This window comes from Camellia sinensis, chromosome 8, assembly GCF_055761805.1.
Source record: "Camellia sinensis isolate YWXY chromosome 8, ASM5576180v1, whole genome shotgun sequence".
Taxonomy (NCBI): domain Eukaryota; kingdom Viridiplantae; phylum Streptophyta; class Magnoliopsida; order Ericales; family Theaceae; genus Camellia; species Camellia sinensis.
The window spans coordinates 100844255-100861652 of NC_138968.1; the positions used below are offsets into that span (position 1 = coordinate 100844255).

General features: G+C 42.1%; 1 protein-coding gene across 1 annotated transcript; it reads right to left on the minus strand.

Annotated features, from left to right (window-relative positions):
- Positions 1–3449: 3449 nt before the first annotated feature.
- LOC145797924 (uncharacterized) lies at positions 3450–11700 on the minus strand. The gene is made up of 8 exons (XM_082885368.1): positions 11167–11700; positions 10256–11131; positions 9911–10152; positions 8869–8893; positions 7984–8060; positions 3990–7232; positions 3779–3836; positions 3450–3695 (listed from the first exon to the last, which is right to left on the minus strand). The coding sequence occupies exons 1-8, from the start codon at positions 11698–11700 to the stop codon at positions 3450–3452; spliced, it is 5301 nt and encodes a 1766-aa protein (XP_082741494.1).
- Between the last annotated feature and the right edge of the window lie 5698 nt (positions 11701–17398).

Below are 17398 nucleotides of genomic sequence, written 5' to 3' on the forward strand. Positions count from 1 at the left end.
CTCATGCGTGATGGTAGATATGTAAGTATGGTGTTTACTTGCCGTTTCTCATGCATTAGCATTTGAACACTAGCACACTTATTCGGACCCCTTTGCACGATGGCAGTTATGTAATTATGGTGTTTAGTTGCCATTTCTCATGCATTAGGGTTTAAACACACGGACACGTATACGGATCCTCTTGCAAGATGACAGATATGTAATTATGGTATTTACTAGCCATTTCACATACATTAGGGTTCGAATACTCAGTCACTTATTCGGACGCTCTTGCATGATGGCAGATTTGTAATTATGGTGTTTACTTGCCATTTCTCATGCATTAGGGTTTAAACACACGGACGCATATTCGGATCCTCTTGCATGATGGCAGATATGCAGTTATGGTGTTCACTTGCTATTTCTCATGCATTAGGGTTTAAACAAACGGACCCATATTCGGATCCTCTTGCATGATGGCAGACATGTAATTATGGTGTTTACTTGCCATTTCTCATGCATAAGGGTTTAAACAAACGGACCCGTATTCGGATCCTCTTGCATGATGACAGATATGTAATTATGCTATTTACTTGCCATTTCATATACATTATGGTTTAAACAAACGGACACGTATTCGGATCCTCTTGCACGATAACAGATATGTAATTATGGTGTTTACTAGCCATTTCTCATACATTAGGGTTCGAACACACGGACACTTAATCAGACCCTCATGCATGATGGCAGATATGTAATTATGGTGTTTACTTGCCATTTCTAATGCATTAGGGTTCAAACAGTTGGACAGTTATTCGGACCCTCTTGGGTGATGTTAGATATGTAATTATGGCGTTTACTTGCCATTTCCCATGCATTAGTGTTGGAACACTAGTACACTAATTCGAACCCTAACGCATGATGGCAGATATGTAATTATGGTGTTTACTTGCCGTTTCTCATGTATTCGAGTTTAAACACTCAGACACTTATTCGGACCCTCTTGCACGATTGCAGATATGTAATTATGGTGTTTAGTTACCATTTCTCATGCATTAGGGTTTAAACACACGGACACGTATTCAGATCCTCTTGCATGATGGCAGATATGTAATTATGGTGTTTACTAGCCATTTCACATACATTAGTGTTCGAACACTCGGTCACTTATTCGGACCATCTTGCATGATGGCAGATATGTAATTATGGTGTTTACTTGCCATTTCTCATGCATTAGGGTTTAAACACACGAACACGTATTCGGATCTTCTTGCCTTAAAAGGCAGATATGTAATTATGGTGTTTACTTGCTATTTCTCATGCATTAGCGATCGAACACACGAGCACTTATTCGGACCGTCTTTTATCATGGCAGATATGTAATTATGGTGTTTATTTGCCATTTCTCTTGCATAAGGGTTTAAACACACGGACACGTATTCGGATCCTCTTGCATGATGGCAGATATGTAATTATGGTGTTTACTTGCCATTTCTCATGCATTAGCGATCGAACACTCGAACACTTATTCGGACCGTCTTGTATCATGGCAGATATGTAATTATGGTGTTTACTTGCCCTTTCTCATGCATTAGGATTTAAACACTCGGACACTTAATCGGATCAGGTTGCATGATGGTAGATATGTAATTATGTTGTTTACTTGCCATTTCTCATACATTACGGTTTAAACACACGGACACGTATTCGAATCCCCTTGCATGAAGGTTAGATAATTAAAGCAAATGGGGAAGAAAGCAAAGCCTCTCTCTCTAGATTCTAGAGAGAGAAAGCTCCCCCCGGTGGTTGTGGTTTCCTGGTGCTGTTCTGGCCAGTTGTTTAGCTCCTTATACTCCACTTTTTGAGTGTGAGTGAGCATGGTTCAAGGTGTGTTATCCCCGGCTGTGAGGTGCGCAGTTTTCTTGCTCTGCACTTTTGTATCATTGTTCGGTTTTCATGGAAGTTTCAACATTTCTGGATTCCTAGATCGGCTATTTTCATGGCTGGTTGGGGTGTTTCCTTAAGCCTGGTGTTATACTCGGGTGACTTGTGGGTTAGGTCACCACCAATGTGGTCGTCTATGGTTCGGCTAGGTGGGTTGGCTAACAGTTCAGCAAGGCTGGGTCTCTACTTGATTCACTGGTGTTATCCATGGTTTTGGGTCGCTGGAGATGTTGGGGTTTTTCTTTTTTGATGGCTATCGGCGCTACTGTTACAGCAGTGTATTTTTTGATGCTCTGTTTTGTTTCACAGACTGTGCTATTGTGTGTTCACCGACGATCGTTACTGATATGGTCCCCTTTCGGGGTGGCTGTCCAAATTGTGTTCACCCCATCACTGTGGTGTGCCGCTGCTGGAATCCAGATCGCTTTGCCGTTTATTGTGTTTCTGAGTAGTGCATGCTGGTGGTGTGGTTGTGTTTACCGGCTAGGTATTTTTTGCCGCCGGCGGTGTTGGTGTTGGTTGTCAGCCTTTAGCTTCAACAATGGTAGCATGGTTTCGGCGTTGGAGCTAGAGTGCTTGGGTGGTCTGGGTGGTGTCGCTAGTGATCATTCGGCGGAGCCACCGTCTAATAGGGCAAGTGTTGGTGGCGGTGCGTTATTGCTCCTTCAGTTATGGGTTCTTCGTGATTCAACTGTTGGTGTATCCAGGCCGTGTGCTGTGTGTGTGGAAGAAGAAGTAGTGGTGTGGACGCGCCTCGGTGCGACTGGGCGTAGTTTTTTTTGGGTGAATAAGTCATAAATTAAAAACACAGAAAATTACACATATACAAGGGGCATGCCCCAGGCCCTAACCAAAGAAACAAAGAAAACAAAGGAACAAAACCAACCTAGATCAACAAGCTAAGAAACTGAAAGCGATCCAAAATACCAAAAAAACAAACAAGCCTAATGAACAGTCCACACACAACGACACAGACCCGAACATACAAAAATGTTCATGTGTCCCATAATAAACATATGGGAAAGATGAACACAATCAGACAGGTTCGGGACCATACAGACCAGCTTAAACATGCACATCCCGCAGTTAAAGCATAAGACCAAAAAATACAACATGCAATCATCAGGCTTTGACAACCAAATAATAAAATAAATAAAAAACAAAAGGTTCATCACGTCCTGGGCATTTCCAGCAGCCATAGTTAACAAAAACTGAAGTCCATCCCTTGGCTGTCCCATTTAGCAGAGAACCTAGTATGCTATTCACAGATATTGCTCCTATGCAAAAGAGGAACATGTCGAAAGAAGACCAAGCACAGCTCACAAGCGTACCATAATCCACAGTACGAAACCCAAAAAACAACAAAACAGAAATGCCACGCACATCCCGCACGGATAGGCCAAAAAGAATTAAACACAGCAAACCATCTATAATGTCCAACCGTAAGAAGTTAAAATAAACGAAAAGAAAGACAATCTTCCCACCAGAGGCGCTACAAGCAGCCATAACCACACACCAGGAAACTCTTAAAACCGAGGCATTTGTACCAGCAAACCAGCAATCCCATGGAGACGCAGCTGACCTCCCATGCCACCCATGCCTTGCTTACACTCTGTAGTAAACCCTGCATTGTGTAACTTGAAGACATTACAACCAAATGAAGGAAGAAAACCATGCTTCAGGAACATAATAATACAGCTCACAATATAGGACCTCACAACACTCAACCCATAGTATAAGAACTCACACCACTCAATAACAGCATCCTTAGCCTGCATATAAAAATTTACTATATATATAAACATTAGTACAAAACAATTTGAGGACTGAATTCACTCAACCCACAATAAGCTACAGAAAGTGTTTGTTTCTCACAGCACTCAACTCTCAAGAGAAATCCATAAGCACAGCAACTGCAAATATGAGCAAACAATTAGTAAACAAATTTTGCTCTCCTTCACTCAACCCTCATGTAGAGAAACTCACATCACTCAGCAGCCCTTCCATTCCTGACAGAGGAAAGGGGCTTCAAAACATTTTCAGGCAAATTCCAATGAGTTAGAAACCATTTATCCCCTGGAGATCTGGGAAAGGTATTAACAGAAAGTAATCTCCCCCTAACCATGTGAATAATAGATTTGATAACAACCTGTACAGGTTTAGAGACATTACTGAATTTCCTGTTATTCCTCTCAAGCCAAAGATTGTAAACAGTGCACATCAAAGCCAACTTAAGGACATGAGCTCTGAGAGATTTACCCTTAGTTTCTCCTGTAGCATGAGTAATGATCCCAGGCCAATGAAGATCTGGCCAGTTAACATTACATTTACCTTGAATAGCTTGCCAAACATTAGAAGAGAATATGCAATCAAAAAAGAGATGAGAGTGACTTTCATTGGGATCCTGGCAAAAGGAGCAGGTTGTGATCACACCAAAAGCAGACACTCTATCACCAGTATTAAGCCTCTCCTGAATAGCAAGCCAGACAATAAAGCTAACCTTAGGTATTTTATGGGAACCCCAGACAAAATCATGCCAAGCTACCTTGGCAAACTTACTTCTCCAGTGGTGCCAAGTAGACTTGATGGTGAATTCCCCATCAGAAGTGAGGATCCAACTAATAAGGTCATTTTTAGAGGAATCAGGTCTACAACTCTCAGGAGTAGACGAGATCCACTCTTGAATTTCCCATGAATTAGGGAAAGGCCAATGCCAAGAGTTACCACGAACAATTTGACTAACTTTGGTCTCACTATTAAAGCCAGAATCATACTGAATTCTATCCCCATATCTATCCCAGAGGGGCCCAAGAGGATGCCAATTATCATACCAAAGGAATGTGGAGTCACCCTTACCTATCTTGTGGAGAATAAGAGGGGAGACAATATTCCTAAGAGACAAAAGCTTCCTCCAAACCCAAGAAGGGTCACTAGGAGTTTTGACATGCCAGAAACTTCTACCCTTGAGTAAGTACGATTTTATCCATTGGCACCACATAGATTGTTCCCCCCCGGAAAATAGAAACCAAATGTGTTTGGCAATAGCAGCCCTATTCCAAATCTCAATGGATTTAAAACCCAAACCGCCCTCATTTTTAGGAGCACACACCTTGTCCCACGCAACTTTAGCACTATGCTTTTTGAGCTCAGTACCAGACCAAAGAAACGCCCGAAGGATACTCTCAATCTCCTTAACCACCTTCTTAGGAAGGATGAAAAGAGAAGACCAATACACTTGCATAGAAAAGAGAATGGTCTGAATGAGCTGGCCTCTTCCAGCATATGAAAGAATTCTGTTAGTCCAACTCTTAACCCTTTTAGTGATTCTATCAGTGAGTTGGTTACAGTCAACCGCTCTTAACTTAGTAGTAATGAGAGGAACCCCAAGATATTTAACAGGGAGGGTCCCTTCACTAAACTTAGCAACTCTAAGGATCGACTCTCTCAACTCATAGTTGCAACCAGAGAAGTAGATATTGCTCTTGATAGAGCTAGGAGTGAGGCCAGAAAGACTACTAAACTCATCAAGGCCAGCCATGATTAGTTCAATCGTGGGGACATCCCCTCTACAAAAGATCATAAGATCATCAGCAAAACAGAGGTTAACAATTTTAGTTTTGTCACATCGCCAATGAAACTTGAAAGCCGGGAGATGAGACTTTTCAGCAAAAATCCTAGCAAGAATTTCCATGGCTAGGACAAAAAGGTAGGGGGACATGGGATCACCTTGTCTAAGACCCCTGGCACCTCTGAAATAGCCATGCAGGCTACCATTGATACTGATAGAGAAAGAAGGGCTAGTAATGCACGCTTGTATCCAAGACACCATAGTAGGAGAAAAGCCCATAGCACGAAGAATATCAATGATAAACTCCCATCTAACGCTATCATAAGCTTTCATAATGTCCACTTTCATGGCACACTTAGGGGTAGGGGAACCTCTATGGTACCCTTTCAGAAGCTCTTGGGAAAGGAAAATATTATCAGATATTTTCCTACCAGAAACAAATGCGGACTGAACAGGATCAATCAGATCAGGGAGAACTGTTTTAATCCTATTAGCAATAATTTTCGCAATGCACTTGTAAATGGTATTACAGCAGGATATAGGCCTATAGTCCCTAACTTTTACAGGGTTAGGAACTTTAGGAATAAGAGCGATAATGGTACTATTGACTTCAGAGAGTAACCTACCAGATTCAAAGAAGGTTCTAATGGCTTGGGTGACCTCTCTACCAACAACATCCCAGGAGCTCTTAAAGAAGCCAGCAGAAAACCCATCAGGGCCAGGGGCCTTATTGGGTTTTAACGACCAGAAGACTTCTTTAATCTCCTTATCAGACACAGGACTAGCAAGCAACAAAGATTGGTCTTGAGACAGCTTAGTTTTCACCAGAGAATTAATCCTAGCAAAACCATTGTAGTGATCATCAATAGGCTTGCCAAATAAGCCAGTAAAGAAGCTAATGAAAGCATCTTGAATATCCTCCGGCTTAGTACAGAGAATTTTACCCCGATTAATGTTGCCTTTAATAGACCTAAAGAAGAACTTGCTATTACTATCCCCCAAACCAAGCCACTGGATCCTAGACTTTTGGCGAGCCAAGCTTTCTTCAGCAGCACTAAGATCCACATACTGTTTATAGAGACTCTTTTCAAGTGTTTGTAGAACAGGATTGCCAGGGTCCTTATCCAACTTCCACTGAACAGAATTTAACTCCGAACTCGTAGCCAGGACTCTAGTGGAGATATCACTAAAATCCTTTTTGTTCAAAGCTTTAAGACCAGGCTTCAAGTCGCGGAGTTTTTGACAAATACGAAACATAGGAACCCCGGGGATATACTGGTTCCACACCTCAGACACAGTAGGAATAAAGTTTTCATGGTGAGCCCAAAAATCAAAAAACTTAAATGGTTTCTTAAAAGAGGCCCCATCAGTAGAGACAGCAACCACTGCCGGGGAGTGATCAGAGACAGATGAGGGATGAAAATAAGCAGAGGAAGCTGAGAAAGAATCAAGCCACGATTCATTCACCAGAACTCTATCAATTTTAGTTGCAATATAGGCCCCACTGTCTCTTTTATTAGCCCAAGTGAATTGGCAACCACCATAAGATAAATCCACCAATTCAGACTGAAGAATATGAGAATTTAAAGCTTCTTTTTCACTAGACCACACAGATGAGCCACCAAACTTCTCAGACCCAAACCGAATAGCATTAAAATCACCTAACATAACCAGAGGGGCTTTGGACAGCAGACAAGAGGTCCTGACCATGTATTCAAAAAACTCCTTCCTAACAATATGCCTATTATCAGTATAAACAAAGCAGGCTTTAAAAACAGCATCTTTCGCAAAATCAGTGATTTCACACAGCAAAAATTGATCAGATGACTCAATTAACTTAACTGAACAAAAAGTAGCATCCCAGCATACACAAATTCTCCCAGTTTGAGTAGGAAGTGAGTTAGTCAAAAAGGACCAATTATTTAAACAAGATGATAAAATACGATTTTCATTTGTAGCTTTTATTTTGGTCTCCAAAATGCCCAAGACCTTAATATCTTCACGGTTCAAAATTTTTTTAACTTCTTTATGCCTAGAAGGGTCATTAAACCCTCTAACATTCCATGATGCAATTTTAAAAGTCATTGGAGACAACAAAAATTTACTAACCCACTATCAAACTAAACTGGGACTTTTTTTTTTGGGTGAGTAAGTCATAAAATAAAGACAATGAAATTTACAAGTTTACAAGGGGCATACCCCAGGCATACCCAACAACAAATAAATAAACGAATACATAACCAACATAACCTACCACTGCACCCCATAAGATTGGGGGAGAAACACAAGAACAACAGAAAAAAAACAAAATAACCCAACTTTGCCCATATATCCTTTTGTCCCCAAGTAACCCCTACCATCAGAGATAATAGACGGAAACTTGGGATGGATATATGGGCAAAGATACAAACAAATACCAAAAAACTTAAAAACCACAACAAGCATACTCACAAAGCAACAACCCTCAAGACAAATCAAAAATGATAACCAACCCCATTCGCCCCCAGTCTCTGCCAAAGATCAACACATGGAATCCAGTAAGCATCCCACTCCTCACAGCCGTGACATCCTAGCCACTCAACAAAAGCCATGACAGAGGAAAAAAATCTACCCCATGAGAAATCCCGACAGAGTCACATGAAGCTAGCACGATCAGTAACCATGAGCAACAGTCTTGTGAGTCGAAGTGACAACAGTAGTCCCACAGCAACAAACCGATACATAGCCAAAAAATAACCTGAGATCAATCATCACATCCCCCAGTCCCTACCTTGGTAGATCACAAGCCTCAAACCCCACGGCAGTGTGCCCTTCACTCCATGTCAGGCGTGGCAATACGACCAATTAGGATGGGTCACATGAAGACAAGAAGCAACCAGAACCGGTAGCTATCCTCCCGCTCATCTCCCAGTCTCTAACTCGGCTAGTCATCGAACCACTATTCCCCATAGCAGTGACCCCTCAATCACTCTTGGCGGAGATGGCTCAAAACTAACCTCATATCGAGTCACATGAGGATCACACGATCAATCATCAAGATAAAAGCAACTATATATAATCCGCTGCAACGTGACTAAAAAGAACATAAAAAACCAACTGTCCAAAATTTTCCTCGCGAAAGCACCCCACTTGACAGTGTAAAAAATTGGGCCACAAAAATATTAAGCCCACACGTGGTCATCAAAGATCCATAATCAAAAGCCAACTAAAAAAGCGGCATCAACAAGCTTGTGGGCCATTATGGACATGCCTGATAGATTTACAAATAAAAAGATCCCATACGTGGCCCACCAGCATCACCAAGTTCCAAAACGGCGGCAAAGCACAAATCAAACAAAAATATATATATAAATATATATGATGCTGATATAGCTTACCATCCCAACACACATCAAGCACAGCCTGTAAAAAAAAAACAGACAGGCCATATCACACGGCTCAACATACAAGGCCACTCGCCAAGAGAGCGTGCAACTCACCAAGCATCATCCTCGGCAAGAAAACAGCGACGAAACACATGGCTACCGCCGAAGCTGACCAGCACCTCACCGAAGTCAACTCAACTAACAAGCAGCGTGCAACCCATTTCACTAAGTCGACTCCAGCGACTCGCCGACGTCAAACCTGCGCAACCCACCCAAAACACTACACGGACAGAACCTGGTACATATAAACCAGAGCACCACCGGCCAAAAAAAAAAAAAAAACCGACGTGCACTCCACACACCTCTACAACCGGGGCCTGAGAAACGCCGGAAAAGAAGCACAGCAACACAGCCGCGGGACAACCAGAACAACCCAGCATCTACAAGCAGGTAGATCATAACGCCAACACAATATTGACCACCCAGCAGCGCCGGCGGTAAACCAGTACCAACGGAGTGCCAAACAAAGTCCCAACGCTTTACCAAACCTCATCGTTGAGCTTCAACCACCTTTACACAGACACAACGGCCCTAGACAGCAACCCAACGTCGGGTAACACAGAAACGGCTCACAAAAAATACACCGACAAAAATAACCGGCGACAGCCATGCTCAAACGTTACAGATCAGCCGATGATCGGCAGCAACTGAACGACTATAACCCGGCCAGCACAGAACGTCGGCACCGACCAGCAGTCCACACATAGAAACTGACCATCTTTTCGCTTTCTACCTTGAGTGTGCACATTCAGCCATAGCCGAGCAGTAAACTCAGTCCAACAACTTTCAAGACTGAGCTCCACCATTGCAGCAAACAGCAAGCAACACCGGCGACAACCCTGACTAGAGCCAGATTTGAAGAGGCACAAACCAACACCGGAGTAAAGCTTACCATTTCCAAAGCCACAGACCCGCCTCGAATCACAACATACTTTGATCACCCTTCACGGAAAGATCCCTCCATGAACAACCCAGCAACTAAACTGGGACTTACCTTTGTTTCTTCCTCTGGCTCTTTTTGCCCTTGCCAGAGGAGCTACTTTTTGCAGATTGAGTTTGTTTTGCCTGCTCTTCTATTGGAACAACTTTTTTTGGTGTAGTACCCTTCAAATTTTCCACTTTCTTGATGAGCTCTGTATCATGTGGTAGGACCAACTTAGTAAGCGCCATCAACTCCTTCTGAAGCTCATCCAGCCCCTCGAGGTTGGGAACAGAATGCTCCCCAGTACTAACCCCCTGATCAATTTCCTTAAGCCCATCACTTAAGTCCTCCACTGCCACTGCTTTAGGTGGAAGGCTCTGACCAGTTTCGTTCAGTGTCCAAGATAGGGTCCCCCACCTTCCTTTTACCCTTGGCTTTCACTGTACTCCATCCTGGATCAGGATGATCTTCAGTCTCCTTTTGAAGGGAAATCAAATGGGCTACTTGGGTCTTCACACACTTAGTAGTATCATGACCAAAAGCTATACAGTGGTCACATTTGGGAGGAAGCCCTTGATATTCCACATGGATAACCACCTCTTCACCCCCACAGTTTGCTCTGAACATAGACGGCAGTGTGGAATTAGCATCAGCTTCTACACAAACTCTAGCAAATGAAACCCGGCTTCCCTTCTCTGTAAGATTATCCATAAACAACGGAACTCCCACTGCACTCGCAATATGACTAAGCCCATCACTGTCCCAGTATTCAAAGGGGACATTAAAAAATTTAGCCCACACAGGGACTTTAGTTGCTTTTTCCTTAGTCAATTTCATCATCCTGGTCCACTTCTTGAGAAATAGATTGAAGCCCCCTATGTACCATGGTCCCCCTTCAAGGACAGAGCTACAACAGTCTGGATTATCGAAGATAAAGAAACTAAATCCCTCAGTATTAACCAGAACTTCTTTCAACCCCTTACTTTTCCACAAACCGAAAGCACTATTGCGTAAATAGTTGAAAGAAACTCCCTTATCCAGAAAGTAACCCACCAAACAAGAGTCCCATTTTTCTAAAGGATTAGGTCTAGGGGGCAAATCCACACTAACAGCACCCTCATTACGAATTGGTGGAACATACCTCAGCGGAACATTGGACCGAAGTGATGGCGCCGCTATCTCTGCCCAGGATTTAGTGTTTGGTTGCCCGTGACCTCCCCCGCGTCCTCTCCCTCCTCTACCTCCTCTGACTGCAAAACTACCTCCCCGAGGAGGATCAACCTCATCACGAACCTGTACGGGCTCATCATAGGGGTTCGATCATGTACCACTTCAATCTGATGAACACCGATGGACGGAGATCGGTTGTCTTCCATCGTGGCAAGAGACGGATCTGATTGTAACGTCTCCGTTTCCCCCTGAGCTCGAGAATCACTACGATTTTTTGCCACCACAATGCTATCCGGAAGATTTTGAAACACAGAATGGACACTATCCATACGATCTGACCAACGGGGTGGATCCATACCTTGGATGGTTGGTGTAGACTCCCCTTTCAAATGCCTCAAACGATCTGCAACCCTTTGAAAATCCTCCTTCGAAACGAGATCTAGCCCTCGATTCGGATGATGTAGGGTTTCAACCCTTGGTTCAGGAACAACAGTGAGATCCACTTCAGATTCGCGATCTAGATGAGAAGTCGCCGTTGGATCCATCTCACACTCACTCAATATTTCAAACTGATTTTTCGTAAACCCTAAAACGTCAGTCGGATTTTTTAACACCTCACCTCCCAAAAGCGGAAGATTCATATCCACCAGAGATGGGCCCCCAGAACTAGCCATTACATTTACTTCTACCATCGCATTCAATGAGGAATTGAAACCCTAGAAACACAGAGTTTCTAGAGAGAGGTAGGAGCTTCTCACTCTAACCCATGTTCTCGTTAAGCTAAGCAAGGATTGGGTTGGGCGTAGTTACATGTTTACTCGGTAAGTTGGGTGTGTTTTTGGGGCAGTGGGTCGCACACGCATATTTCCCGCCCATTTTTGCGTTGGTATGTTAAAAAGCTTTTTTCACCTTTTATATATATTTATATATATATATGGGTGAATTTTGTTTTCATGTTCTCCGCCTATGCTATACATGCTGAAGGGTTCTGCTTGGGCAGCTGTAAGGTATGGGATGTGATGTGCACATGTGGGATGTATTATTGGTTTGGAGGCATAACACAACTTTTGGGTCAGAGTTTATTATTTTTTTAAAGTGTTGATGCTGATTGCACATGGGGCTGCCCCAATATATCTTTTATGTTTATATTTTATAATATAAATATATGTTGATAGATTTGGGTTAGTGTGTTTGTGGTACTTTTGGTGGATTTTTTCAGCAAACTAGGGCCCACATGATTACCATCACACGTGGGTCTAGTTCGTGGGTCTAGTTTGGGGAATGCCGTGGGTGTTTATGTGGGCCGATTTGTTACTGTGGGTTTAAAAGTTGAAGACAGACGTGTGTGGACAAGGATGCAGTGGATATATTATATATTTATTTATATAATATTGCTTAGGGCCCACGTCATTCTATGCAAGTTTAATTGTGGAAAGATGGTTCCAGTGGGTTTTTTTTTAAAGCCCACGGTTTATTGTTATTGGGCCGTAAAGTTATTTTTCTGTGGGGCCATCGTGCAAGAATTGGTATGGATCTGGTTTGGAAATTTAGCCGTTTGGGCTCATTTGGTTTGGACTTTTGGGCTCATTGATTTTTGGGATATATTGTATATATTTATCTCTTGATGATTTATCGTGTGATCCTCATGTGACTCGATATGAGGTGAGTTTTGAGCCATCTCTGCCAAGAGTGATTGAGGGGTCACTGCTATGGGGAACAGTGGTTCGATGACTAACCGAGTTAGAGACTGGGAGATAAGCGGGAGGATAGCTACCGGTTCCGGTTGCTTCTTGTCTTCATGTGACCCATCCTAATTGATCGTATTGCCACGCCTGACATGGAGTGAAGGGCACACAGCTATGGGGTTTGAGGCTTGTGATCTATCAAGGAAGGGACTGGGGGATGTGATGATTAATCTCAGGTTATTTTTGGCTATGTTTTGGTTTGTTGCTGTGGGGCTACCGTTGTCGCTTCGACTCACAAGACTATTGCTCATGGTTACGGATCGTGCTAGCTTCATGTGACTCTGTCGGGATTTCTCATGGGATAGATTTTTTCCTCTGTCATGGCTTTTGTTGAGTGGCTAGGATGTCACGGCTGTGAGGAGTGGGATGCTTACTGGATTCCATGTGTTTTTTGGGTGAATAAGATTCCATGTGTTGATCTATGGTAGAGACTGGGGGCGAATGTGGTTGGTTATCATTTTTGATTTGTCTTGAGGGTTGTTGCTTTGTTAGAATGCTTGTTGTGGTTTTTTAGTTTTATGGTGTTTTGTTTGTATCTTTGCCCATATATCCATCCCCAGTTTCCATCTATTATTTCTGATGGTAGGGGTTACTTGGGGACAAAAGGATATATGGGCAAAGTAGGGTTATTTTGTTTTCTGTTGTTCATAGGTTTCTCCCCGTATCTTATGGGGATGTAGGGGTAGTTTTTTGTTGGTTATGTATTTGTTTAATTATTTGTTGTTGGGTGTGCCTGGGGTATGCCCCTTGTAAACTTGTAAATTTCATTGTCTTTATTTTATGACTTACTTACCCAAAAAAAATCCCCTTGCATGATGGCATATATGTAATTATGGTGTTTACTTGCCATTTCTAATGCATTAGGGTTTAAACAAAAGGACACGTATTCGGAACCTCTTGCATGATGGCAGATATGTAGTTATGGTGTTCACTTGCTATTTCTCATGCATTAGGGTTTAAACAAACGGACCCATATTCAGATCCTCTTGCATGATGGCAGACATGTAATTATGGTGTTTACTTGCCATTTCTCATGCATAAGGATTTAAACAAACGGACCCGTATTCGGATCCTCTTGCATGATGGCAGATATGTAATTATGCAATTTACTTGCCATTTCACATACATTAGGGTTTAAACAAACGGACACGTATTCGGATCCACTTGCACGATAGCAGATATGTAATTATGGTGTTTACTAGCCATTTCTCATACATTAGGGTTCGAACACACGGACACTTAATCAGACCCTCTTGCATGATGGCAGATATGTAATTATGGTGTTTACTTGCCATTTCTAATGCATTAGGGTTTAAACAGTTGGACAGTTATTCGGACCCTCTTGGGTGATGTTAGATATGTAATTAAGGTGTTTACTTGCCATTTCCGATGCATTAGTGTTCGAACACTAGTACACTAATTCGGACCCTAATGCGTGATGGCAGATATGTAATTATGGTGTTTACTTGCCGTTTCTCATGTATTAGAGTTTAAACACTCAGACACATATTCGGACCCTCTTGCACGATTGCAGATATGTAATTATGCTGTTTAGTTACCATTTCTCATGCTTTAGGGTTTAAACACACGAACACGTATTCGGATCCTCTTGCATGATGGCAGATATGTAATTATGGTGTTTACTAGCCATTTCACATACATTAGGGTTCGAACACTCGGTCACTTATTCGGACCCTCTTGCATGATGGCAGATATGTAATTATGGTGTTTGCTTGCCATTTCTCATGCATTCGGGTTTAAGCACACGGACACGTATTCAGATCCTCTTGCCTGATGCCAGATATGTAATTATGGTGTTTACTTGCTATTTCTCATGCATTAGCGATCGAACACACGGACACTTATTCGGACCGTCTTGTATCATGGCAGATATGTAATTATGGTGTTTATTTGCCATTTCTCTTGCATAAGGGTTTAAACACGCGGACACGTATTCGGATCCTCTTGCACGATGGCAGATATGTAATTATGGTGTTTACTTGCCATTTCTCATGCATTAGCAATCGAACACTCGAACACTTATTCGGACCGTCTTGTATCATGGCAGATATGTAATTATGGTGTTTACTTGCCCTTTCTCATGCATTAGGATTTAAACACTCGGACACTTAATCGGATCAGGTTGCATGATGGAAAATATGTAATTATGTTGTTTACTTGCCATTTCTCATACATTACGGTTTAAACACACGGACACGTATTCGAATCCCCTTGCATGATGGCATATATGTAATTATGGTGTTTACTTGCCATTTCTAATGCATTAGGGTTTAAACAAAAGGACACGTATTCGGAACCTCTTGTACGATGCCAGATATGTAATTATGGTGTTTACTAGCCATTTCTCACACATTAGGGTTCGAAAACTCGGACACTTATTCAGACCCTCTTGCTTGATGGCAGATATGTAATTAAGTTGTTTACATGCCATTTCCAATGCATTAGGTTTAAACACTTGGACACTTATTCGGACCCTCATGCGTGATGGTAGATATGTAAGTATGGTGTTTACTTGCCGTTTCTCATGCATTAGCATTCGAACACTAGCACACTTATTCGGACCCCCTTGCACGATGGCAGTTATGTAATTATGGTGTTTAGTTGCCATTTCTCATGCATTAGGGTTTAAACACACGGACACGTATTCGGATCCTCTTGCAAGATGACAGATATGTAATTATGGTATTTACTAGCCATTTCTTATATATTAGGGTTCGAATACTCAGTCACTTATTCGGACGCTCTTGCATGATGGCAGATATGTAATTATGGTGTTTACTTGCCATTTCTCATGCATTAGGGTTTAAACACACAGACACATATTCGGATCCTCTTGCATGATGGCAGATATGTAGTTATGGTGTTCACTTGCTATTTCTCATGCATTAGGGTTTAAACAAACGGACCCATATTCGGATCCTCTTGCATGATGGCAGACATGTAATTATGGTGTTTACTTGCCATTTCTCATGCATAAGGGTTTAAACAAACGGACCCGTATTCGGATCCTCTTGCATGATGGCAGATATGTAATTATGCAATTTACTTGCCACTTCACATACATTAGGGTTTAAACAAACGGACACGTATTCGGATCCTCTTGCACGATAGCAGATATGTAATTATGCTGTTTACTAGCCATTTCTCATACATTAGGGTTCGAACACGCGGACACTTAATCAGACCCTCTTGCATGATGGCAGATATGTAATTATGGTGTTTACTTGCCATTTCTAATGCATTAGGGTTTAAACAGTTGGACAGTTATTCGGACCCTCTTGGGTGATGTTAGATATGTAATTAAGGTGTTTACTTGCCATTTCCGATGCATTAGTGTTCGAACACTAGTACACTAATTCGGACCCTAATGCGTGATGGCAGATATGTAATTATGGTGTTTACTTGCCGTTTCTCATGTATTAGAGTTTAAACACTCAGACACTTATTCGGACCCTCGTGCACGATTGCAGATATGTAATTATGCTGTTTAGTTACCATTTCTCATGCTTTAGGGTTTAAACACACGGACACGTATTCGGATCCTCTTGCATGATGGCAGATATGTAATTATGGTGTTTACTAGCCATTTCACATACATTAGGGTTCGAACACTCGGTCACTTATTCGGACCCTCTTGCATGATGGCAGATATGTAATTATGGTGTTTGCTTGCCATTTCTCATGCATTCGGGTTTAAGCACACAGACACGTATTCGGATCCTCTTGCCTGATGCCAGATATGTAATTATGGTGTTTACTTGCTATTTCTCATGCATTAGCGATCGAACACACGGACACTTATTCGGACCGTCTTGTATCATGGCAGATATGTAATTATGGTGTTTATTTGCCATTTCTCTTGCATAAGGGTTTAAACACACGGACACGTATTCGGATCCTCATGCATGATGGCAGATATGTAATTATGGTGTTTACTTGCCAGTTCTCATGCATTAGCGATCGAACACTCGAACACTTATTCGGACCGTCTTGTATCATGGCAGATATGTAATTATGGTGTTTACTTGCCCTTTCTCATGCATTAGGATTTAAACACTCGGACACTTAATCGGATCAGGTTGCATGATGGAAGATATGTAATTATGTTGTTTACTTGCCATTTCTCATACATTACGGTTTAAACACACGGACACGTATTCGAATCCCCTTGCATGATGGCATATATGTAATTATGGTGTTTACTTGCCATTTCTAATGCATTAGGGTTTAAACAAAAGGACACGTATTCGGAACCTCTTGTACGATGCCAGATATGTAATTATGGTGTTTACTAGCCATTTCTCACACATTAGGGTTCGAAAACTCGGACACTTATTCAGACCCTCTTGCTTGATGGCAGATATGTAATTAAGTTGTTTACATGCCATTTCCAATGCATTAGGTTTAAACACTTGGACACTTATTCGGACCCTCATGCGTGATGGTAGATATGTAAGTATGGTGTTTACTTGCCGTTTCTCATGCATTAGCATTCGAACACTAGCACACTTATTCGGACCCCCTTGCACGATGGCAGTTATGTAATTATGGTGTTTAGTTGCCATTTCTCATGCATTAGGGTTTAAACACACGGACACGTATTCGGATCCTCTTGCAAGATGAC

Bases quoted from the DNA above. Each gene is read 5' to 3' on its own strand.
- LOC145797924 (XM_082885368.1), bottom strand. From the start codon at position 11,700: ATGGTAGAAGTAAATGTAATGGCTAGTTCTGGGGGCCCATCTCTGGTG. The intron at 10,153-10,255 runs GTGGGGGACCCT...GAAATTGATCAG, and splicing joins AAGCCAAGGGTAAAAGGAAG to GGGGTTAGTACTGGGGAGCA. The intron at 7,233-7,983 runs GTTGGTTATCAT...TACTGATAATAG, and splicing joins AGAGACTGGGGGCGAATGGG to GCATATTGTTAGGAAGGAGT.